This window comes from Meles meles, chromosome 20, assembly GCF_922984935.1.
Source record: "Meles meles chromosome 20, mMelMel3.1 paternal haplotype, whole genome shotgun sequence".
NCBI classification, from domain to species: domain Eukaryota; kingdom Metazoa; phylum Chordata; class Mammalia; order Carnivora; family Mustelidae; genus Meles; species Meles meles.
Window position 1 is genome coordinate 19,930,862 of NC_060085.1, and position 24,239 is coordinate 19,955,100.

General features: G+C 60.1%; 3 protein-coding genes across 10 annotated transcripts; 2 read left to right on the forward strand and 1 right to left on the reverse strand.

Moving 5' to 3' along the window:
- Nucleotides 1-346: 346 nt before the first annotated feature.
- On the forward strand, nt 347-13,682 carry SEMA3B (semaphorin 3B). 7 transcript variants are annotated; one of them, XM_045990679.1, is made up of 19 exons: nt 347-776; nt 1,819-2,033; nt 6,718-6,904; nt 7,643-7,800; nt 7,967-8,029; nt 8,431-8,550; nt 8,630-8,723; nt 8,899-9,018; nt 9,829-9,974; nt 10,066-10,177; nt 10,294-10,363; nt 10,441-10,585; nt 10,904-11,123; nt 11,379-11,470; nt 11,581-11,622; nt 11,862-12,019; nt 12,121-12,176; nt 12,271-12,410; nt 12,937-13,681. In XM_045990679.1, the coding sequence occupies exons 3-19, from the start codon at nt 6,796-6,798 to the stop codon at nt 13,336-13,338; spliced, it is 2,247 nt and encodes a 748-aa protein (XP_045846635.1). In that variant the 5' UTR covers nt 347-776; nt 1,819-2,033; nt 6,718-6,795; the 3' UTR covers nt 13,339-13,681. The 7 variants fall into 7 exon arrangements, with proteins under 7 accessions (XP_045846635.1, XP_045846632.1, XP_045846633.1 ...); XM_045990676.1 differs by having other exon boundaries at nt 347-2,033; XM_045990677.1 differs by lacking the exons at nt 347-776; nt 1,819-2,033 and adding an exon at nt 3,008-3,067.
- Nucleotides 13,683-14,674: 992 nt separating this feature from the next.
- On the forward strand, nt 14,675-18,706 carry LSMEM2 (leucine rich single-pass membrane protein 2). The gene is made up of 4 exons (XM_045990693.1): nt 14,675-15,117; nt 17,625-17,738; nt 17,832-18,017; nt 18,198-18,706. Exons 1-4 carry the CDS (start codon nt 15,096-15,098, stop codon nt 18,329-18,331), a joined length of 456 nt encoding a protein of 151 aa, XP_045846649.1. The 5' UTR covers nt 14,675-15,095; the 3' UTR covers nt 18,332-18,706.
- A 135-nt stretch (nt 18,707-18,841) lies between these two features.
- Nucleotides 18,842-24,161, reverse strand: IFRD2 (interferon related developmental regulator 2). 2 transcript variants are annotated; one of them, XM_045990684.1, is made up of 12 exons: nt 23,924-24,160; nt 21,892-22,011; nt 21,504-21,588; nt 21,273-21,397; nt 21,030-21,187; nt 20,818-20,868; nt 20,553-20,731; nt 20,363-20,468; nt 19,893-20,030; nt 19,679-19,807; nt 19,503-19,598; nt 18,842-19,365 (listed from the first exon to the last, which is right to left on the reverse strand). In XM_045990684.1, exons 1-12 carry the CDS (start codon nt 23,979-23,981, stop codon nt 19,285-19,287), a joined length of 1,326 nt encoding a protein of 441 aa, XP_045846640.1. In that variant the 5' UTR covers nt 23,982-24,160; the 3' UTR covers nt 18,842-19,284. The 2 variants fall into 2 exon arrangements, with proteins under 2 accessions (XP_045846640.1, XP_045846641.1); XM_045990685.1 differs by lacking the exon at nt 19,679-19,807 and having other exon boundaries at nt 23,924-24,161.
- Nucleotides 24,162-24,239: the final 78 nt, after the last annotated feature.

Sequence of the window (24,239 nt, forward strand, 5' to 3'; positions counted from 1 at the left end):
TGGCTAGGATCCCCTTGAATCTAGCTTGCAGCGGGTCTGGGTGGGGTCCTGGCAAGCAGCACTTTCCTGCATGCAGACGGCTAGGCTCCCACCTGCCTTCAGCCTTCCTACCCCTGCTCTGATTTGGAGGGCATAAGGCCCCATTGTCCCAGCACTGGCGGGGGCGGCCTTTCAATTCTTCCTTGTCTTTGGCAGTTGGGAAATTCCCAGCCTTGGGGGGCAGCTGGGGCTAGCGGACGGTGGGGGTGGTGGCATCCCAGGTGTCCTGCACCCCAAAGGGAGGAACTCCAGGCGGTTGACTTCTGGGGATCCCCTAATGCCTAGAGCTTTCCTGGGGCTGAACCTCATCCCTGGGACCATGGGGTGAGGGCAGCTAGAGAGACTCAGTGCTCCCTGGCCCTTGTACCCTGAAGCACTCCCAGCTTAAGGAGCCCCATCTTTTTGGCCCCAGTCACAGGTAGCTTGCAGCTATGAGGCCTGGAACCCCTAGACAGGCAGAGCCAGGAAAGGGACTCAGGCTCCTGCTTCCAGACTAAGCTTGTGGGTCCCTGTATGAAGTGGGCTGTCGCCAGCTGGTGCAGACTTCCATGAGGCTGACCCACCTCTCCGACGGCCCACCCGACTCCAAATAGTTGCTCAGGCTACTGATGTGGTGCCGGCCTTGGTATTTTTAACCCATCTGCAGGGTGGAGAAACAGCTGGAAAGAGAGACAACTTCTGAGAGCCAGAGGGCTTAGGAGAGCAGGATCTAGGGAGACCCTGCAGAGAGGAGCCAGGTGGGCAGCCACTCCCCCGCTCGGGCCCAGGCCCTCCATGACAGATGGGTGGAGGCCAAGATTCCAGGTGCAGAATGGGGAGGGAACCCATGAGATCTGGAACCTGTGACACTGCAGGGGCTCTCAAGGCCTGGAAGAACACCTCACCGTGTTCCTGGGTGGCCCCACTGTTCCTTCTGATGCCAGGAAAACCTACTCCCCACGCAGCCAGAGCTCCTCAGATCATCCCCCCACAGACCCCATCCCAGATCCAGAATGCCAGGCCAGCCAGGACGCTGGAGAACACAAGCCCTGACTCCAGCCACCTGGTCTGTGGCATGGGTGACCAGGTCCTAGCTGCCCTGGGAGTCAGGGTGGGGGCCAGGATAAGATCGTAGATTCTCTTGGCTCTCTTCTGGGTTCAGGGTCATTCCCAAACAACTGAGCTCAATCTTCCTGTCTATTGGCCTGATAAGAGATCCTGGGGGCCCATATCCCATATCCCTGTCGTGGGGCTACGCATTCCCCTAAACCCTCCTGGACTCCCAGAGGGAAAGCCAGCCCGCATCACACATTCAAGGAGGGCATCAGGCCAGGTGGGGTGTGTGTGCAGCTATGTGACAGTGAGTGCGTCCATACTTGTCAGCCACTCAGCGATTTGGTTAATAACGGTGATGGGCACTAGGGTGGAGGGGGGTCAACACCATGGATCACTTTCTCCTCCCTGTCTTGGTTTCTCCCCTTGCATGCAATAAGCCCCACAGGTGATCTTGTTTAGGAGAAAAATAGGTTTGATATCCTTTCCCATTGACTCTGATTTCCAACCTCGTTGTGGGTGGAGAGAGTCAAGGCCTGAGGGGCTGGTGCAGGGTCAAGGAAGGACTTGACCATCAGTCTCCCATCGCATCCCATCCCCAGGACTCAGCAGGCCCAGGAGGGTACAAGGGCTTTCTGTAGGCATTCTCTCTCCTCCCTCCCTGTGCCTGTCCTCTGCTGGGTCCTGGGATGACAGCCACTGGGGGACCCAGAGGCCTGCACAGAGGCTCGACCCTGGGTGTTCTAGGCATCTGGGGCTTCACAGAGGAAGTGACACCAGGAGACCTGAAGACGGAATAGTGAAGAAGAGAATCTAGCAGGTGGCAAAGAGGAGGAGCGAAAGGGTGGAGGGCACAGCCCAAGCAAAGTCCTGCCGCCCTCTGGAAATGGGGTGCCCGGAGCCCTCGTGGAGTCGGCTAAGGCTGAGCCTGGGAGCCCCCAGGTTCCAGCCAGGTCTCTGAGGTGGGTAGTGGGTACTGCAGAGGGAAGGTATTGGGAGGAGGAGGGACAGAAAGACCACAGGGGCACAGCCTGGGGGAGAGTGAAGGGGTCAGATCTCCGTGCTGCTGGGGGAGGAGGCGGGGCCTTGTCTGGCTAACCAGGGGGCCTAAAGGTCTCCCTAAGATTGAGCTTCAGGGAGAAGGGATGGGCACCTGGGCCCTGCCAGGGCTGGGTTGGAGACCAGGAGGAAGAAGACTGAGGAGTCCCCAGGGGTCAGGGAGGGATGGAGGTTCAGGTGGAGGGTAGTGGCAGTCGTCGTGTTGGGGGCGGGAGTGGGGGACAGGAGTGAAGCTGGGCTGAAAGGCGCAGCAGTGAGGGGTCTGCCCGGTGCGGAGATGGCACCTAGAGCAGACACCTGTGTTCCCCCACCCTGCCCCCTGCTGCAACCGCAGGGCAGTTGGGGAGAGAGATCTGAGAGGTTCAGTGTCTCCCTAAGGACACACAGCTGGTGAGGAGCCATCACGACCCCACCCTGCCCTTCCCAGCCTACTAAGGGTGCTGATCCCACCCCAGCATCGAGAGCCCCTCAACCTGCACTCCTGGGCAGCAGTCCCGACCCCCCCCCCCCCCCCCGCGCCGATTAAGAGAAGATAGCATTTATGTTAATGTATGTTAATAAGCTTGGAGTGCCACCCGGGTCTACATTGGCTGTATTCCTGGCACCCCCTAGGCTGTGGAGGAGGGGAGAGGGAGGCTCCACCCCCTGCCCTATTCCCCGCCCCCAACCCTGCTGGGCAATGAAGAAAACAGGAGCGAGAGGAGAGCTGTGATGTGGCTGGTGGGGGGGGCTCCCCCATCCCATAGGGGCTGACCTCAGCCCAGGAGGAATGTGCAGGAGGCGGAGGGCTGGGGCGGAGCGGGTGGGGGCAGGGCCGCAGCCAGAGGCCCAGGGTTCCAGGCGGCCCCGCCCTCGGCCCCTCCACCTCATCCCTGACATGGCCCTCAGAAGGGAAGGGGAACAGGCAAGGAGGGGAAGAGCTGATCTTTCCAAAAAGGTGGGCCAAGGGTCTCCGGGAGCATGGATTCCAGGCTGGGGGCGGGTCGGGGAAGAGCCCCTACACCATTGCCCAGGAGATCTCCCCCCGGGGTGGTTAGTACTTTGTCAGGGAAGTCAGGCCTCAGTTAGGCTTCTCTGGGCTCATTCCTGCCCCCCAGCCCACCCCCACTCAATGCCTGAGTCCTCAGGGTAGTGAGTCCTAGTACCCACGCGGCCAGAAGTAGGAAAGTTTGTGATGTCGGAGTCACCAGCCTTGATGGCTAAAGCAGGTGTAAGTGGGGAGCCAAGGCCTGACCCAGCCCAGGCTGGGCACTGGGAGGGTTGACGCTGGCCTTCCTCTGATGGATGCCCTATCCCAGCCAAACCACCCAGAGTCCAGGCCGAGGGCGGGCCCGGCTGAGGGTGAGGGCCCAGAAGGCAGGTAGGATTTGGCACAACAATTAAGTATTTCCAGAAGGAAAAACCAAGGCCTTGGAGGCTGTGGCACTGACAGGCAGCATCGAGGCGAGAACCCAGGCTGCCTTTGCCCGTGGCTACCCTGGCAAAATGTAGAGGCCTGGAGTCTGAGGTGGCCTTTGGGTGGGGGGTCTGCAGGTAGGAGTAGGGACCTCAGCTGCTTTCCCTAGTTTGCTCCATTCTGTCAAGACTCAGGCCCAGGCTGCCTGATTCTAGAATCCTTAGGAACTCCCGGAGTGCAGTGAAACCCACTGCTGTTCCTGGAGGGCTGCCTCCATAAAATCCGCCCCCCCCCCCCGCCCCCGCCAGAGTCTGGCATATACTTGGGCCTGTGGCTGAGGCACAAAGACCCCTGGGGGACACTCTGGGCTCCCACCCCTGCAGATCTCCCTTCCGGCCCCAGGGAAGAGGACTCACCTAGGGCAAGGAAAGCAACACAAAGGGCTCCGGTGGGCAAGGGGCAGCCCCAAGATGCTGGAAAGATGGTGGTGGGGAGGGTTCCTGGTCCTGCTTTTCAGTAGGGACGTGGAGCTTAGAGGGAATGAAACAGAGACTGGGACCCTGAGCCTGAAGAACTAAAAGCAGAGGGGGCAGGTAGGGGGCACCGTGGGGGTGGATGGGGACCTCAAATGCACTTGCTGATCTTGGCGGCTAGGGTGGAAAATTGTAAACAGCCGAAGAATTTTGTTTGCTTGCGTAGGGCCGGGGGAGGCTGCCCAGGTCCAAGGCAGAAGCTGGGAGGAGGAAGAGGCTGCATCCCGGAAGCCCAAGAGCCCAGGCTGGGGTGCATCCCTCTACTCCCTCTCCCGAAGGCCCCTGGTCCTCCCCCGGAGGCCCTCCCTTCATCTGCCTGCCAGCCAGCCAGCCAGCCAGCCAACCAAGCCAGTCCAGGAACACTAGGTCCTGAGACTCAGGAAAGCAGGACCCGGCCCCACCCGAAACGGGCACCGACACCCCTACTCTGGGAGACCTGGCCAGAGAAGGGCCACAGCCCTTGGAAACCACAGCCTCCCTCACTGACCACTGACAAGCTGCTGACCAGCCTTGAGGAGGTTCCAGAAGGATGCCTTTTGGGGGGATTGAGGGGTGAAAGGCCATCCTCAAGCACTGTCACGTAGACCCGAGGGCCCCATTCAGCCACGGTCAACATTTGGCCCCAGAGTAGACCCCTAGCAGTCCGAATGGGGTCATCCTCCAGACTCAGCTTCAGGCCAAGATCCCAGACCCTTCCCAGCTGAGCTCCTCACTACCCACTTGCAGCTCTCCAGCTGTGTTGGGACCGGTGAGGACCTCAAGTCCCCTGGACCTGCTGTTCTGCCTGCTTCACAGAGCCTTCTGGGGCTGGGGAGGGGGCCCTCTATGGTTTCTTCCTCCTTTGCCTTGACTGGCCGCCCTCCTCCTGCACTGGATTGCTATTGGGCGCACCCTATTGCCCCGAGGCCTGAAAGGGGAGGGGTCGCCCCTCCCTTGTGCCCGCTCCACTCTGGCCTGGCCACCAACTCCTGCCTGGTCACTCGATCCGCCCAGTAAACTTGCCGGCGGCGCGTGGGGCGGTGGCCGGCTGCGTGGAGGCGGGGGCTGCTCCTTAAAGGAGCCATCGTAGGGTGCCCTACAGTCCCCAGGCTTCTCCCCTCCTCCCGGGCGAGCCCGGGCTGGGGTGGAGTGGCGCTGCCGCCTGAGTTCTGGTGGAGTGTGGGAAGGTGGCCGGGTGTTCAGACCCGGCGTTGCAGACCTCACGGGCTCAGAAGAGGCAGTGGCAAGTGTCAGTGGAGGGACAACAGGAGGTGGGAGTCCTAGCCTGGGAGGGGTCTGGGAGCTGCGGAACTGGGCAGGGGCTAGCGGGGGCAGTGATCTGGAATGTGGCTCGGCAGGTGTGCCCCTTGCTTGATGGCACCCCAGGACCTTGCCCCATGCCAAAGCTCCTGTGCCCAGCACCTGCCCCGCCAGCTCTGGGAAGGACGATGGGGATTGCAGGCAGAGGCTGGCCCCACAGAAGGGGTCCAGGGGAAGGGCTCTGGCACTGAGTTGGAGGGGCTCAAAGATGGGGGAACCTGAGGGAGAAGGCAGGGGAGGGAGAGGTGCGGTGGCAGGGGAGGCTCAGAGAGGGCCGGGCAACTCACCTGAAGTAGGGGTGAGAGGCTGCCTGAGACCCTTGGCTGTCCCCCGACTTGATTGCTTTTGGGTCTGAAGTCTGAGCCCACAGAATTTCTGCATAACCAGCCCCCTCTAGGCTTGGGTGGGGAGTGAGAGATCAAGCAGGAAGCCGGGATTGCATTGCGATGTCCTAGTGGGAATCACCTCCAAGTAGAAGCTGAGGCTTCCCTCCAGCCTGGGGGGGGGGGGGGCACAGGCCTCGGGGCTCCTGGACAGAAGTCTTCCCGAGGAGTGGCTATCCAGGCGCTCTCAGAGTTGCAGGCAGTGACTGTCCCTGTGGTTGTATTTACTCACCGGCGTGCCGAGGGACACGCATGCACTTGTGTGTGCATACACAATCGTAATGCACACAAACACAACACACATGTACGTGTGTCTGCAAAGCGCACACGCATGCCATCACAGACATGGCCATACACCTGTCTGCGTGCACGCGCACGCACACACAATACAGATACACAAAGGGACCCTCAGAAATACTCAAACTCACGGGCGCCCACACCACTGGCTCCAGCTCCAGCCCCAAAGGTACCTCTGTTTCTCTGTGGGCCCGTGGGTGCACAACCACCTCCAGAGGCCTGACCCCCTCTTGTTGCTCACTCCCATGACTGGCTTGTTTTGCTCTATGCACTTGGCGCCCTCTAAAATGACTGCACTGATCTGAGTCCTTGTTGGCATTCTGCCCTCTCCTGCATGGGGACCTTGTCTGTGTCCCCCAGTGCCCCAGGCTGGCAAGAAGTAGGCACACCGAGTTTGTGAATTAATGCCTGTGAGCATGTCTACGGGAAGGGGGGGGGGGTTCCTGGGGAGGGTGACGTGGTGGGGCGGGCGCCTGCCAGTGTGGGGGTGACCCTGAGGGTGTGCCCGGCGTGGGTGTGTCTGTGATTGTGGCCAGGCAGGGCACACTCAGGGAGGGGAAAGCTCGGAAGTGGAATGCGACCCCCCAGCCTCTTTCCCTTAGGGGCTGTAATCTGATCCCTGGGGACTCCCCCCTCTAGCCTCCCGCCCTCGTCCTTACTGCAGCTCCTTCTCTTCCAGATCCTGGGGCAGAGTCCAGGGCGGCTCAAGGCTCCTCCGCACGCGCCTGCTGAACCGGGAGCACCCTGAGCCACCAGGATGGGGCAGGCCGGGGCTGCCGCCATGATCCCGGTCCTGGCCCTGCTCTGGGCGGCAGTGCGGGGGGATGCGACCCCCAGCACCCCGCGCCTACGGCTCTCCTTCCAAGGTAGGTGCACCTGGTGGGCGGGAGGGCTCCCCTCATGGTGGGCGGGAGAGGGTCCCAGTGTGGGTAGGGGGCATGCGTTTGCTGTTGTTTTGTGCCATTGGCCCAGGTTTGATTGGGGGCACTCTCAGGCCATCTCCAGTTAACCCTGTCCTGGCCTCAGCCCCCCCCCCCACCTGCCGACTTTCTGTGCACATTCTCTTCTTGCTTTCCCAGGAAGACCCCCTTCCGTTCCCATTGCAACAGATCCTGCCTGGGTCCCATCCACGACCCACCCCCAGGGAAACTGAGGTGTGGGGGTCACTAGAGCCTCCTTCCCACACCCCCTACACAGGAGGCCGGTCACTGGTCACTAAGCAATGGCATTGCACTGAGTTCAGGCTGGTGGCAGGAAACCCTCATCCCCATGCTGGGGTTGGGGTTCTGGCTTTCCGGACATGCTCGGCACCCCCACTGGCACCCTGGCCTCCCAGTGCGCCTGCCTGCAGACACTGCTTGTCCAAGCCTGCCCGAGGAGCTCAACCTGCTTGCCCCTTGATTGGGGGGATGCTGCACTGCCCACCATGGAAGTTTCACACATGGGTGGGCCTGTCTTCATCAGTGGAAACTCACACACGTGGAAACTCACATGTGTGTGGGCCAGGTCCCATGTACAACCATGACCTGTGAGAGAGACAGGCAGGGTCTAGGGGAAGCTTCCAGCAGGGCTGGCAGATCCTCCGTGGTGTCCGCCCCCTGCAGAGCTCCAGGCCCGGCATGGTCTCCGGACCTTCAGGCTGGAGAGGACCTGTTGCTATGAAGCTTTGCTGGTGGACGAGGAAAGAGGACGCCTGTTTGTGGGCGCCGAGAACCACGTGGCCTCCCTTAGCCTGGACAACATCAGCAAGCGGGCCAAGAAGGTACTAGGGACCCCCAGCCTCGGCGCTGCTCAGGGAAGGAGCCCCAGGACCCCACTCCAGACTGCTTGGAGAGGCCCAGGGGGATGGGCCCCCTGAGTGGACACTCTCTGCACAGAGACTATGCAAGGGCCCTGACCTGTGTCCCCTTCCCCCGACCTCCTTGTAGCTGGCTTGGCCGGCCCCCGTGGAATGGCGAGAGGAGTGCAACTGGGCAGGGAAGGACATTGGCGTGAGTGCTGGCTTCGGGGTGGGGGCGGGGAGGCCAGCCCCCCGCTTTACACACAGTGGCGCCAAGACAGAGGCCTGCCTGTTCTGGCTGTGATGGGGGCAGGGGGTCGAGGTGGCTGAAGTTTGGAGGTAGTGACTCAGGGTGGAGGCTCATGTGATTCTTCTTGGGGGCCTCTGAGTCACAGGGGGATGTACAGGCCTGTGCTTTTCCATGCGCGCCTTCTGGTGAGAGGTGGGCCGGGCTGGTCACCAAGGGTACGCAGGTCACCGCAGCCCATGCTGGTGCTTGCCTGGACTGATGCAGAAGAGAGGAAGGGGTGAGGTGCCTCTGGTGAGCTGGGACTCCTTAAGGCTGCCTCCCTGGGGGAGGCCTCATTGTCCCTGACCCTGCCTGCCCACTAGACTGAGTGCATGAATTTCGTGAAGTTGCTGCATGCCTACAACCGCACCCATCTGCTGGCCTGTGGCACAGGGGCCTTCCACCCAACCTGTGCATTCGTGGAGGTGGGCCACCGGCTGGAAGTAAGTCCAGCTCTGGGCAGAGAGGGAGGTTGGGAGGTGAAGAAGGGTCCAGAAGTAACAACCGCCCTCTGGTCCCCAGGAGCCCATGCTCCGGCTGGACTTTCCGAGGCTAGAGGACGGCAAGGGCAAGAGTCCATATGACCCGAGGCATCGGGCTGCCTCCGTGCTTGTGGGTGAGTCCAAAGGCTAGGACCCCTCAGAGACTCTCGACTCTTCGGAGACCCCAGAGATTCCCCCACGGCCTCACTGGACTCCCAGGGTGCTGCCAGAGCTCTCCAAGCACCCCCCACCTCCATCCTCCACTCGAGAACCTTCAGATTGGCTGAGCGGCCCTCACCCTGTCTGCAGGAGAAGAACTGTACTCAGGGGTGGCTGCAGACCTCATGGGCCGGGACTTCACCATCTTCCGCAGCCTGGGCCAGCGTCCGAGTCTCCGAACAGAACCACATGATTCCCGCTGGCTCAATGGTAAAAGGCTGGTGGGGCTTTGGGGAGGGGGCCCTCGGCCCCCACAGGGTAGGTGCCAAGGAAGGCCCATAACAGAAGTGAGCAGTGGGTGCAGCTGGGGTCCCGCCAGGTAGCTAGCATGCGTCCAGCCTTGTGCCAGGGACTGGGGTTGTAGGGCAGACAAGACATGGGGTGTGCGCCCTCTTTGAGTTCACAGAACTCAGAACGAATACATCATAAGATCGGTTCCAATGGCCACGAGACTGGTGAATGCACAGACTGAAGGGGAAAAGGAGACCAGGTGGGAGAACGAGAAAGGAAGCCAGTCTGCTGGGGAGTGGGCTGAGCTGATTCCAAATGCCCCACAGGATGGAGGGAAAGAGCAATTAGAGCAAAGAATCCTGCGCAGGAACAAACCAAGGATCAGATGCAGGAGAGGAGAGAGGATAAGGGTTCTCCACCATCAGGGTCTGAGTCACTTGCTGTAAGAGTGAGGAGAACGGGGGCCCCTGTCTCCTGTTCAAGAGTAGGATCCCGTGAGTGAAGGTACAACTGACTGGCCATCTCAATTCCTTTCCTGGCCGGCTGGCCTGGGGAGCTGCCTGGCTGAGGTGGGCTGTCCAGGTAGTCTCGGTCTCTGCTGCCCTCTTGTGGCTGCTTCTTGACTCAGAGGCCCTGATCCTCAGGATCCCATGGACGCATCCCGATGAACTTGATCCTAGAGACTGGGTGCTCACATGCTGCCTGGCAGGCTTCTGGAGGCACCAGAGTTAGGAGAGGGAGCATATAGGTCTCATTAGGGAATGTTGACCTCACACCTCCTGCTGCTAGAACCCAAGTTTGTCAAGGTCTTCTGGATCCCGGAGAGCGAGAATCCCGATGATGACAAGATCTACTTCTTCTTCCGTGAGTCGGCAGTGGAAGCCGCACCAGCACTGGGGCGCCTGTCCGTGTCCCGTGTTGGCCAGATCTGTCGGGTGAGGAGTCCCTGGGCCACAGCCTGTGACCACAACCCTGCCCTCTTGCCTCTTTGGGGTTCCCCCTCACGCCCTCTGATTGGCCCCGCAGAATGATGTGGGTGGCCAGCGCAGCCTGGTGAACAAGTGGACCACGTTCCTGAAGGCACGGCTGGTGTGCTCCGTGCCTGGTGCGGAGGGTGACACGCACTTCGACCAGCTCCGTGAGTGCCAGGAGTGGAGGGTGGAGTTGGGGAGAGGGAGCGCACTGCCCCAGACCGGGGAGCCCGGCCGCCCTGAGGGCTGTGTGCCCTCCCCCAACTGGGCCCCTTCCCCTCAGAGGATGTGTTCCTGCTGTCCTTGAGGGACCGTTGGAGCCCGCTGCTCTATGCCGTCTTCTCCACATCCAGGTGAGAGCCGGGAGGTCGGGGGCAGGGCTGGCCCGGCTCTGCTGGGCCCCTCACTCTACTCATGCCTTCACCCACAGCACCGTCTTCCAAGGCTCTGCAGTGTGCGTGTATAGCATGAACGACGTGCGCCGTGCCTTTCTGGGGCCCTTTGCACACAAGGAAGGACCTCTGCACCAGTGGGTGTCCTATCAGGGCCGTGTCCCCTACCCCCGGCCAGGCATGGTGCGTAGCCCCAGGATTCCCACCACAACCTGCTCGAAGTCTCAGGGGCGGAGAATCTGGTCTGGGATCTTCTTGGTGAATGTAGTTTCTTCATCTTGTTATGGGTGGATAAACATTAATTTGATCAGACAGGGCTTCTAAACGGAAGGCCATATTTCTCCCTAAGACTCCCAGAGGCAGGGCTGGGTCTTCTCTCTTCAGAGTCCCAGGGCAGGGCTCTATCCATTAGCACCCCCACTCCCAGTTCCTGGAGGTCTCTTGTGGGCCCACCAGACCCTTACACCCACATCCCTGTCGTGCCTCCTCCCCACTGCTCAGTGCCCCAGCAAGACCTTTGGCACCTTCAGTTCTACCAAGGACTTCCCTGATGACGTCATTCAGTTTGCCCGGAACCACCCTCTCATGTACAATTCAGTCCTGCCCTTGGGTGGGCGCCCTCTCTTCCTACAAGTGGGTGCCGGATACACCTTCACCCAGATCACTGCAGATCGTGTGGCAGCTGCTGACGGACACTACGATGTCCTCTTCATTGGCACAGGTCAGTGGCCTGCCATGACCACCCATTAAACCCAGTCTAGACTCTGCCCGTTACTGAAGCTGCCCCTGTCCAGGCTCACCTTCGCATCTTTGCCTGGGTTATGCCCCCATCTCCTGGATGCTGCTCTTATTCTTCCAACCCATGTTCTTCACTGACCCAACCATGCTGAGGGTAAAGGCCTCAGAAGTGAGGAGACCACCAGTCCTAGCTATCAGGGAGCACAAGGAGTCAGTCACTCACTCCTCATCCTTGCAGATGCTGGCACAGTGCTGAAGGTGATCTCGGTCCCCAAGGGCAGCCGGCCTAATGGGGAGGGGCTGCTCTTGGAGGAGCTGCACGTATTTGAGGTGAGATCTAGCCTTCCCCCAGTCCCCCTCAACCTCAGCCTCCGTGCCCCCCTGCCTGGAGTAACCGCACCCTACTGATCCCTGATCCCGGTGCTCCCCCTCCCTCTCAGGACTCGGCTGCTATCACCAGCATGCAAATCTCTTCCAAGAGAGTAAGTTACCAGAAGGCGTGGGGGTAAAAGGGACCCAGTGCGTTCCCCGAGTGCCCCAACCCCCATGCCTCCCTTGGTAGTTCAAATCCCCGGGTTTGAGAATAGGTTCTGCCTTCGCTAGACTGCGTGACCTGAGACCTCAGTGTTCCCATCTGTCAAGTGGGGTAAGGGATCTCTGACCTGTGGGAGGCGGGCACAGGGCTGCCTTCGGTCAGCCCGGAGCCCCTCGTGCCCCCTAGCACCAGCTGTACGTTGCCTCACGGAGCGCAGTGGCCCAGATCCCCTTGCACCGCTGTGCTGCCCATGGCCGTGCCTGCGCGGAATGCTGCCTGGCGCGTGACCCTTACTGCGCCTGGGACGGGGCCGCGTGCACGCGCTTCCAGCCCAGCGCTAAAAGGTGGGCAGGGTCGGGGGCGGGCCACCCGGAGTCCTTTGTGGCACCTGGCTGGCTAAAGGAAGAAGAGCTCACGGAAGTTCCACGTGCCCCGCTCCCCGTAGGCGGTTTCGGCGGCAAGATGTGAAAAACGGCGACCCCAGTACGCTGTGCTCTGGGGGTGAGTGCCCCAGCTTAACCCGACTTCGCGGCCTTCTTAGACGCCACAGCCTGCCCTGCCCTGCCTGAATCTGAAAATCCCTTGCCCTTCCCAGACTCGTCCCATCCCACATTGCTGGAGCGGAAGGTGTTCGGGGTGGAGGGCGGCAGCGCCTTCCTAGAGTGTGAGCCCCGCTCGCTGCAGGCACGCGTGGAATGGACCTTCCAACGCGCGGGGGAGGCGGCCCGCACGCAGGTGAGCGTCCTGCAGCTCGGCTCCTCAACGGGCCCTGGCCCCGCCCCTACATCAGGAGAGGCCCCGCCCTAGCCAATAAGGCTCTCGGCCGGCTCCCACCTGTAGACAAGGTGCGGCCCCGCCCAGTGAGACTCCGCCTCACCAGCCCCTCTGCCTGGTTTGGTCCCTTCCCTGCACGCCGGATCTCGGTGAGGCCTGGTCCTTTCCTTGCACGCCGCATCCCGGTGAGGCCTCTCAGTCTAAACAGACTCCAGACCCAGCCCCTCCGCCCCCGTCCGAGGAGAGTCGCGCCCTCGTCCCGCCTGTTGCGCTCCCTGCGCCGCCCCCCATGTCGTGCCCGGTACGGGGATCTCCTCTCAGACCACCGGTCCCAGTGCCCCCAGCCTCCGAACATGGCCCCTGCGGGCGCCCCTATCCTACTCCCACTCGGCCGCCGATGACCCTCTGCCTCTCCCGGGCGGGCCTGGAGCCGGGTTTCGCTGTTTCCGACCCTGATGCCCCCGCCTCCCGCTGGCCCGGCCTGCAGGTGGCTGCGGAGGAGCGCGCCGAGCGCGTGACGCGGGGGCTGCTGCTGCGCGGGCTGCGGCGCGGGGACTCAGGCGTGTACCTGTGCGCGGCTGTGGAGCAGGGCTTTTCGCAGCCGCTGCGTCGCCTGACGCTACACGTGCTGAGTGCCGCGCAGGCCGAAAGGCTGGCCCGGACCGAGGAGGCTGCGCCCGTCGCCCCTCCAGGCCCCAAGCTCTGGTACCGGGACTTCCTGCAGCTGGTGGAGCCGGGCGGCGGTGGCGCCAGCTCCCTGCGAATGTGTCGTCTGCAGCCCGAGTCGCGCCCACCGCCTCCCGAATCCCGGAGGAAGGGCCGAAACCGCCGAAGGCACGCCCCCGAGCCGCGCGCAGAGCGGGGACCCCGCAGCGCCGCGCACTGGTGATTCGGCCTCCGGGCTGGGTACAGGGAAGGCGACTCCAGGCAGGAGCGGGAGGACAGACCCTGGGGGACGCACGGCTACGGGGCCCGGCACACTGGTCCCTGGCCGATGGAGACCGACCGACCGACAGGCCCTGGCCGAGGGGCTGCCTCGCCAGCTTATTTATTAACAGAGGATAACCTTTGAATGTAGCCCTGGGAGGGACGGCCCAGGCCGGGCACGGGGTTCTGCTGGTCGCGAGGAGGCAGAGAAGCGGGCTCCAGAGCAACGACCTGGGCGGAGGAGGTGCCCGGAGTGCCCACCCTCGGGGAAGGCCCTACTCCCTGGGGGATGAGCAGAAAGCTGTGAACAGGCTGAGCGGGTGGGGGTGGGGGTGGGGCAGGCCGACTGTACTAATGCAATAAACACGTTATCAGCCAAAGCTGGAGCCCCCCAGCATGCAACCGCTGGTGCTAGGTCTCGCTGTGTGGCCTTGGGCAACTTCTTCGTGGTCTCTAGACCTCAGTTTCTGCTAAGGATGCTGTGGTCAGGATTAAAGATGGTTTCCATGTGACCGAGGGGATTCCGTGGGGCCTTTTGGGGTCCTACTGACATACACAGTGTATTCTGAATAACAGGATTTCTTGGCTGAGTGCTCTGAGGAAAATGCAATTTGGTGATATGTAAAATAATGTAAGAAAGCATCAGTGAGGGGGTGACATTTGAGCTAAACAAGGAGCCAGCTGTGGGAGTATCCGGGGGAGAGCCTTCTAGGAATGAACAGCCAGGGCAAAGGCCCTGAGACAGGAACAAGGTTGCTGTGCTCGAGGAACATCATGGAGGCCAGTGATACAGTGAAGTGACGGATTTGGGATGTTTAAGGAGGTAGAGCTCATTGTCTTGCTTTGTCCCAGTTGGGAAGGAGGGCCTCAGGGGTCCAATAGCAGAGGGTGGGCCCTAAGATCAGCCACTTCCTCCCTTCAAGGGTAAGTGGTACCATGCTTCCTCATACATTGTGTGTGACTTGTATACCCTTGGAGAGCAGAAAGGTTCTAAACTGCATGTGCTAAATGCTTCTGACATGTGGCTGTATTTCCATCCTCCTGTGTCCCGTGCCAGGGAGGAACCATTGTCATTCCTGTTTTATAGATGAGGAAATGGAGGTCAGAGAGGGGGCAATCCCTTCCCCCAGCTTGTAAGCTTATTAACAGAAATCTGAATCTTCAGTCCAAGTTTGCCCACTGACCAGCATGAGTACCTGTGTGTGTAGGTCTGTCTCCACCCCCTCTGGGGGCCCTCATGGCCCTGGCTCATTATCCATCACCCCAGTCCCTGGGGCCAGCAGGTCACACAGGGCTGGGTGCTTGTCCATTGGTTTGGAGTAGAGATGACCCAGCTTTGAGTAGAGGTCTCTCAGCTGCCCTGAGGGGCGTTGCTGGAGGTGAGCATGAGGCTGCTTGTCTGGGTAAAGACACCAAGGCCTGTGCATATACGGGGGTGGCAGAGTTCCCCAGGAAAGACCCTGGGCACCTGCGTTAGTGGAGGTGTGCTCTTGCCTGGGCTCCATCACCAGCTAGATAGTCCCTGCTGGGTCACTCCACCCATTCCCAGGGCTGAGGGCTGCCCCCTCTAAATATAGCCCAGTGGGCTGAGCTCAGGCCTATTTTAGGCCCCGGGCTGGGAGGTGGCTAGCCTTTCCAGGCTCCGAGGAGCCACTGCTGCCTTCATCCTGTCCTGCTACTGGGTGTTATTATCAGCCCCCCAACTGCCCACCGCCTGCCATGCCTGAGGAGACCCAGGAAGGTAGGAGAGCATTACTGGGGGAGGGCACGTTCCCCATCCCGTGACCCTGTGGACTCTGGAGCAACCCTGCCTCATCCCATTGACCTCACTTCCTTGACTAGTCATCAGTCACCATGTCCCTGCTTGAGTAAAGGGACCTGCCCCCTGTGCATGGAGAGAGGGCTTACCACATCTGGAACCCCACGTCCTCTCCGGTCCTGCCTGTCTCCCCTGCTAAGGACAGGGAGGGGCTGGGGGGAGCTACCTGGTCAACTATAGGCTGTGACCAAGTGGGTGTGGACAGGGCAGATGCCTGGCCAGCTAGGCTCTTCATTCAGGGAGGAAGCTGGGATCCGGGCAGGCTGTTCCAGGAAGACTTTGGGCATGTGGCCCAGAGACTGGGAGTGGGTAGATCTCCGGCCTCCTCCAGCTTGAGCCTAAAAAGGACCCAACTATTGGCTAGTTGGCCTGGCCCAGCTTAGAGCTAGTTAGGCCTTTGGTGGCCACTCGTCTAACTGCCCCATTGCACCCAAGTACAGAGGTTCAGTGGCGCCAGAACAGGGCTGACCAGCTGCCCCACGCTTCTCTGGCCCAGCCAGTCAACTTCCTTACATTTTCAACATTTCAGCTGGATGGGGGTGGGATGCCCAGCCCCCAGTAGTGATGGGAGATGGTTGCCTCCTTCTGGGGTCCAAACAACGTTTATCAAGTTTTTTCCTGGGAATGAACAGAATCTGAGTTCAACTTAGGAAGGGTGGGGAAGGGGCACCTGGGTGGCTCAGTCAGTTAAAGCACCCAGCTCTGGATTTCTGTTCACATTTTGACCTCAGGGTGGTGAGATGAGCTCTGTGTCAGGCTCTGCGCTCAGCAGGGAGTTGGAGCCTGCCTGAGATTCTCCTTCTCCTGCCCCTCCCCCTGCTTGTGTACGCACACACTCCCTCTCAAATAGGTAAATATTATTTTTAGAAAGTGTGGGGAAAGCAGAGCCAACTGCAGAGAGGAATTTACTATGACCCCCAACCCATCACCCAAATGTGATTGGCAGCATCTCTTTTTACTTTGGGGCATATCAAGGGACAATTTCAAGCAAATCATGAAGGCTGAGTTCTTGTTCTGAAAGTGACAGACTGAGAGTCCAATCACCCTTGCCCCTATCAGCAGGCATTCCCTCAATCCCCCCCCCCCTTTGTTATCTAATGTCCAGCTGGGTATCTGGAGGTATAAGGAGCCAAGATTATTAAAAAAAAAAAAAGTGAAATACACTTTTTAGAAATCACAAAATATTTTGATGGTTCTAAAAATCAGTGAAATCACAGGAAAAGTACAGAGACCCCAGTGACTAAGTGGGCAGAGGCTGGGAATGGATAAGGAAGTTATTCCAGGCAAAGAAACCCAATCAAGGGGCGCCTGGGTGGCTCAGTGGGTTAAAGCCTCTGCCTTCGGATCAAGTCATGATCTCAGGGTCCTGGAATCGAGCCCCGAGCCCTGAATCGGGCTCTCTGCTCAGCAGGGAGCCTGCTTCCTCCTCTCTGCGCCTTTGTGCCTACTTGTGATCTCTGTCAAATAAATAAAATAAAATAAAAAAGAAACCCAATCAAACAGGTCAAGGAAGGCCTTTCCTCATCTCCCAGTTTGGCAAACGTATGTGTACGCATGTATGTATGTAATTTTTTTTTTTTTCAGTGAAAAGGCCTAAAGGTGGTGATATACCCTTCTGAGGGCTATGGACAGCCATTCTGGAGGACAGTTTGATGATGGCCTAAGGAAGCCCCTGCTCTTTAAGCCAGTAACTTTACTTCTAGGAATCTGTCCTTATTAACAATTAGGAAATCAGGGAAAACCTTCATACTCGCTGATGCATGTCCTTTCCTAGGGGTTATTAACTTCAAAAGGAAACTGGAAACAACCTAAATGCCCAGGCAGCCTCAAAGGGAGGCCCCAGGAGCGTGTGGAACAGCTTGATAACAAAGGCAGGTCTCCTGTTACAAGGCTGAGCGAAAACAGCAGGGTTTGCAGAAGTACAGCTGAATCACAGATCTCAGAGGCCATTAAAGCAGGCCCTGGGGGACAAGTGGCACCCAGCTAGGAAAGGGATGCTTCTGTGGGGCATGCGAAGTTGCCAGACACTGGGTCTGGCCTGGTGGCTACCTCACAGGGTCTGCAGGGCAAACTGATAGCAGAAGCAGGGATGAAATTTCATGCAACGTCAGTTGAGCCCTCCAAGACTGGTAACTTTTTAGGAATGAGCAGGCAGAGGAATGCCTGAAAGTCCTTGCGGTGGTCGCTCGGGAGGAAGCCAAAGCAAGTCAGATGCACCTCCTGCTGTCGTGGGTGTTACCAGGCCCAAGGGGCTCCGAGGTCATCCTGGTTCCCAAACAAGGATAATTTCTGAGTTGGTTTTTAGGGCATTTGGAGCCAACCTCCCTTTGTCCTTTCCCATCTTCTCTGAGTCCCTGCTGCTGCTGGAAGCCACCTCAAAGAAGGGAGGGGGGTGGCTTGCTGGCTGAATCAGCCCTGCCCTGTCCCAGCAGACACTGTGGCACTGACAGCGAGCCCCAGGAGCAGGGCACCACTGGCCCCCAGCCACACACAGGAGGTGCGGCTGCACCAGGTGGAGTCCATCAGTGACCTGCACAGCGGAGGTGAGGGGGGCAGGGCGGCGGGACTGACGTACTGGGAGAGGGGAGGAGGGCAGGTACATCCCCTACCCTCCTGATGCCCCATCTGCCCCCCAGGTTCTCTGTGCCCCTACCTGGCCGAGGAGGTGCAGCCATGGGACGAGCTGCTGGGGATCTTGCCCCCATCACTGTGTGCCCAGGCTGGCTGCGGTCCCCTGCAAGGCCGGGGAAGCTTCCTGATGCTGCTGGCACTGCTGGTGCTCACCTGCCTGGCGCTTGCCATTCTGGCCGTCTATCTGAGTGGTACGGACAGACGGATGGATGGTGTGGGTAGCAAGTGGGGACCAAGGGTGAGGAGCAGGGCCTGGAAGGCACTTCCTTCTGCATGGCTGGAGGGAGCAGCTGTTGAGGCCAAGGCAGCGAAGGGTGGGGAGTTGTGGGGTGGCATGAGGTCTGATGACCCCCATTCCCGCCTGTCCCCAGTGCTGCAGAGCGAGTCTCTCCGCGTGTTGGCACACACCCTGCACACCCAGGAAGAGACGCTCCTTAGGCTCCGGCTGGCCAGCCTCAGCCAGCTGCGCAGGCTCAACTCCAGCGAGGCCCCCGCACCCAGCTGAGACACCACTGGGACCTGGGCTTGGGGATTTGGGGGGAGGGGGCGGGATAAAGTGGCCAAGGCAGGCTTCTCCTGACCCACCATTCTGCACTACTTCCTTGGTGAGGTTTCTGTACCAGAGTCTGACCTGACCCCATGCTATCCGCCTCTCCTGTCTTCAGGCCAGGGCTGGCCAGATTTTCTGGTGCCAAGGCCCTGGTTTGGGTGGCCCAAGGTCAGAGGAAGCAATACCAGCCTCCTGGCTCCTTCTGTGGCCTGTCAGCAGCCTCTGGCTTCCCCCAGATGTAGGTTCAAATCTAGAAATAACTGCTCCCACCCCAGTTGCCCAAACTCTGCCAGGCCTCCCAGCGGGGATCCAGCCTCAGCACTCAAGCAGGAGAGCTCTGAGGATGGGGAGGATGGCCACCTGAGGAGACGGTCTTAGAAGGCAAAGATGAGATGAAGATGGTGCAGGGCCCACGGGGGCGGTGGATGGGAGGGCAGGCAGAAATACCCAGAGCTAACCACGGCAGAAGGCTGAGCATTCAGTTTAATTATCTCTAATAATCTTTAAAAATCAGCATATAGATTCATTCCAGGCACCCTCGTGTCCCCACCTGTTTCGGTGCCATCTGGCAGGTGCCATTCCCCTCAAGGACGTGGGTCATTCCAGAGGAGCAGGGCCCGAGGAAGGAGAGCAAGGGACAGCCCTCCTACCATGTGCCCCACAGCTCTGGGATAAGCACACATCTGGCCGGGCCTGGGACAGGGCAGGGAGAGGCCACAGCGCTGTGGGCAGGGGCAAGGGTCCAGGATCCCAACTGCCCTGGCCTCTGGCCACCCCATCCCCATGTCTATTTTTGGTTTTGTCATTAAAAAAATAAAGCGATGATTCCTGGCAGGGACGAGTTGTTGCAGTGTCTTCTGTTAAAAACACAGGCACGGGTGTGGACAGTCTCTTCTGCTGGCCCCGCCTCAGAGGAGGTCTGCCCGCTTGTCCCGCACGCGGCTGCGTGCCTTGGTCCGTGCTTTGAAGGCAGCAGCGTTGTACAAGTGCTGGAGGGGGGGCAGCGAGCGAGGCTCTGGTGAGCCAGGGAAGGGGAGGCCCAAGCCCTTTCCTCCAGCCCCTGCAGAGCTCTGGGCCTTCAGGCCATGGGAACGTGGGGAAGAGAAAGGTGCCCGAGGGTGCAAACCTTCTCAAAACGTGAGATCTTGCAGGCCTTCAGGGCGGCGGCATCCAGCACCAGCACAGGGCCCAGGCCAAAGATGTCACGGAGGAGCTCGTTGTTCTGGGGGACGAAACGGGCAGTGAGCTGAGGCTGGTCCACAAGAGCCAAGCTGGGTACCCCCTCCCCGTCTGTCCTCCCACCTGGAGGTGGTGGTGCATGCCTGATCCCAGCACGTCCTTGAAGGAAGCATAGGCACGGCGCCGCGCCCAGCTGTCCACATAGAGCACCTCCAGGCCGAAGCGGACGGACTCTTCCTCACACTCCCCGCCCTGCAGCATAGGGGGACCCACAGAATAGGGCTCGGCGGCTGTGTCCAGGGAGCACTCTCACCAGGACACACGCGCTCACACATACCTCAACAAAGTGCAGCACGGCACGGAACGTGGAACGCTGCCGCCGGCGGTCAGCCTTGGCACGGTACTTGTTGCTGTCGGTGGCCAGGGTCCGCAGGGCGCTACAGAGGGCCTCCATGTCCTCGTACAGAAAATCCTCCTGCAGCGGGAGCAACGGAGGGTGTGTGAGCAGAAGCCCAGGCCCTGCACGCTCTCAACATGGGGCTGCCCAAACCCTTCCTCTCACGGCCGAAGTGGTTTCCTCCTTTGCCTGGCCCCCTTGAATCCCTTCCTGGCCCCTAGCTGGGGCCAGACACCCCTCTCAGAGCCCCCACCACAGCAACCGGCATCTGAGTCTGTGTTAGGGTGACCTCCCCTCTGTCACGACCTAGGGCTGCCCTAACTTCTGCGATGTCCCCTGCATCCGGCCTAGGTTGGACAGGTGGTGTCAGGAGGCCCCCCTCCCTTCCCTTCCCCGACTCCGCCTCACACCTCAAGGTCCCGGGCAAGCTCAAACAGTAGTGCGATGGTCTCGCCGGCAGCAATTCGCAGGTTCACGCTTTCGCTGGACAAGAGCTGGGGCAGCCGGGGCAGCTGCCTGGGGAAGGGGCAGGCTGAGCTATGTGTGGGCTGGGGCCTTGTCGCCTTTCCCCTCCCACTCGCAGCGAGCAGTCACTCTTACCTGTCCAGGATGTGGCTGATATGGGCACTGGGGCAGACGGTGAGGAGCAAAGCCCAGGCCTGCAGGGCAGCGCAGAGCAGGCCATGCTGGCTGGTGGGGACCACAGGGACTGTGGAGCCACCCACGGCACAGGACCGGCTGAAAACGCTTTCCAAGCAGTTGAGGCAAGACATCAGGTCCTAGGAACACAGGGAGCCAGTGGGAATGGCTCAGGGGCAGAGCCAGGGCCTAGGTGCTCTATTATCTGTGCCCGGAGGCCACTTACCTGGACGTCAGCAGCAGCCACATAGCACCCCAAGCCAAGAGCAGAAGCGCACTGTGGGAAGGGGGGCAAAGCCATGCCACGATCAGAGAGTGGGCCTGGGTTCCTGGCCACAGGGCTCACCCTTAGAGTAGGGGAGCCTGAAGGCAGGTGGAACCCACCTCTGCTGGGGGACTAGGGGATGGAAGGGGGGTCACAGAGCCTGAAACACTCACGTGGAGCCGGGCAGCAGGGCTGGCTGTGCTGTCACTGAGCACAGACACCAGGAGGGGCTGCAGGCTGTGGAAGAGCTCCTCACCCTTGGGTCCAGGGCCCAGCTGCACGCAGAGCAGGCCTAGCACAGCAGCGGCCAGCGCCTGCTCCTCGCCCTTCCCTGGAGGAATGCTTTCCGGTCAGCCCATGAAGCGAGGGTCAGCACCCAGCCAGTTCAGGTCTCCCCTGAGCCCCCAGGGCCCAACCTTTCTTGAGGCACTTTTCCAAGGCATCAGCCAGGGTGAGGCGGCGCTCCAGCAAGAAGTCGGGGAGTAGGCGGGATGCCAGGGCCAGGCGAAGGCTCTCAAGAGCACCCTGCCGGGTCTTGGCACTGGGGGACGAAGAGAGGGGACCTTGTGGGCCAGCCCTACTGGGTCACACTTGGCATGGGCTGGGCAGGGACACGGGTGTGGGGCTTGGCCGGCAGCCAGGGGTACCTCTTATCTGTGAGGCAGTCCACATACTCCTTCAACTTCTCCTCAATGTCTTCCTGCTGGCCCTGATCCTCCGCAGCATCCCCCCCTGCAAGGTCAGCAGGTCAGCCCTGTGTTGTTTTTTTTTTTTAGATTTTATTTATTTATTTGACAGACAGAGATGGCAAGCAGGCAAAGAGGCAGGCACAGAGAGAGAGAGGAAGGGAAACAGGCTCCCTGCTGAGCAGAGAGCCCGATGAGGAGCTCGATCCCAGGACCTTGGGATCATAACCTGAGCCGAAGGCAGAGGCTTCAACCCACTGAGCCACCCAGGCGCCCCAGGTCAGCCCTGTGTCTTGACCTATCCCAGGGAATCCCCAGAGAGGCCCTGCCACCTCCCACCCGCTCTCACCAAGGCTGTCCTCGGCTGCAGTGCTGAGGAGGCTGGGGCATTCACTGGTGGTGCTGCGGGCCTCACTGATGGCCTCGTCCTCACTCGAACCTGAGTCAGCCTGGGTACTGCTCCGGGCACCTGGGAAAGGTTGGACACATTTGTGGCAGAACTTGGCCTGCCTCCATTGATGAGGGACAGCTGGGGGGTACCTCACCCAACCTCATGCGCCCAAGAGAATAAAATCCTGCCCCTTTCAGAGATGAGGAAACAGAGACTGTGGCAGGGGGCACTGGGGCTGATTCAGGGGACACTGAGCCAGGAAGGAGGAGAAAGGGAAATGAGGTCCATCAGCTGGAGAACATCAGGCGCGAGGTCCAGCTGAGAAAACCTGGCAGGCTTGGTGAGTAGAGCCTCCTTGAGACTACAGCCTTTGCTTTATGGAGATTGAGAGCCTGGCAGAGGTAGACAGGGCTGCACAGACCCCACCTAGGCCTGTGGCTGAGCCTGGAGTCGAGCAAATCCTGGGGCAGCTCAGCTACTCGCCCAGATTATGCCTAAAAATGGCCAGGGCAAAGGTCAGGGGCTTAATTATAGGATCTGTATATACAGAATACATACGGACACAGGGTTCAAATTCCAGCTCCCTATCTTAAAAGGGGTGTAACCAAGTTGACTTGGTACCTAGTTTTTACCCCCTCAATTTCTTCATGTGCAAAACAGAGATGCTAAAGGACTCTTTTGGTATAACAAATGAAGATAATAACTAAGCAACTAGTTATGGCTCTTCTGTGGGCCAACATCATCTATCTGCCCTGGGGCAGAAGCCCAGCTCCTACTGGATGTGGGTGGCTGCCCCAGGCATCAAGCATACTGTCTTCTGAGATCCCCCTGGACCATCCCAGGCCTTTAGCTTTGGGTGAATGGACACACAGCACCCTCCTGATCCTGGGAAATGCAGAAAGTGGAGTGGCCCCTGACCCCATGAGTCCCTGAAAATAGGTAAACAAAGGAGAATGTCAGGGTCAGCAAAACGTACACTCCTGTGTGTGGGTTCTGCCCAGGGCCAGGGGCTGACTTTGGCAAGGGCAGCTGCTGCAGCAAAGCCCCAGATGGGTTCTGGTCACCAGGCTGGTCCTAATTCTCAGGAACTAAATACTCCATGTGCCTGCTGGACAAAGTTGAGCATGCATCCAGGCCTCTCCTCTCTTACTACCCTAACCGGCCAAAGCAGCCCAGCCTCCCTCATGTGCTCCCTCCAGATGTCAGGGCTTGACACAACTTTTTCCCTCTGCATAGCGCTCTCTTCTTCACCTTCTCAGGATTCACCCACAAGCCCCTCCAGAATTCCTTGGTTCCTAAGTGTGGAGATGACACCATTTAATGAACTTATCCCACAGCACCAGCCCTTCTGGAATGTCGCTACCCTCTTAGATACCCCCACACCCAAGTCCTGTTAGGGTTGTGGCCAAGTCTGAGCTGTGCGTAGCAGGCACCCCATTCCTGAAGAGTAAACATATGTGTTTACTGCACCAAAACACACTCCTGTTGGAAGCTGATAAGTCTCAGAGCCGCCTCAGGCTCCAGGGCACTCCCCAACCCTCTCGTGCCAGGCCCACCAAAGCCGGAATCCTGCAACTTCCCCATAGACGCCCCCCTCAGTACTCCTCGGCAGGCTAGGCCTCCCTCCAATTTCCTAGTCCAGTCCAGGAAAGCACCAGGGAGTGGCGAGGGGGCAGGCTTCCTGCTCTGTTCGGTGGTCTGCCCACCACCGGAAGCAACTGGGTGCGGCGGCAATGCGGGAAACTGAGGCGAGGAGGCGCCCACCGGTTTAGGGCCGGTAGGTAACGCGAGCTCCTGAGCTGCAAGCAGTGCGCTCGAGTTGGGCACCCACGTGGCCGCTGCCTCCTGGGGCACGTGCCGAGGGCGAGGGAGTTGCGGGACGCAGCGCCAGGCTGGTCGAGGCGGAAGTCTCCGTTCAGGACCCTCCGGGACACCGACGGAAAAGCCACGCAGGACCCCGCTCGCGGTTCACTACCTGCTCCCCACTTACCCGCTCCGCGGCGCTGGGCGCCCTTGCGGGGCGCGCTGCCCTTACGGGCGCGGGGCATGCTGGGAATCAGGAGCGCTGGCGCGCGAAGGGCGCGGGGTCAGGGACCCGGCGGGTGAGGTCTCCAGACCGGCGAGACGCCGGCCGCTGGGCTAAACTGAGACTTGGGCAGACGACGGGAGCCACACGCCACACGCGACACCATCTTCGCGAGGCGCCCCGCCCTGCCAAACGGGTCGGAGCGCCCCGCCCTGCTAAACGGGTGGCCGGGAATGCGAGTTCTTGGCCATTGGGTTCAGGCCCACATCCACGCGGCTGA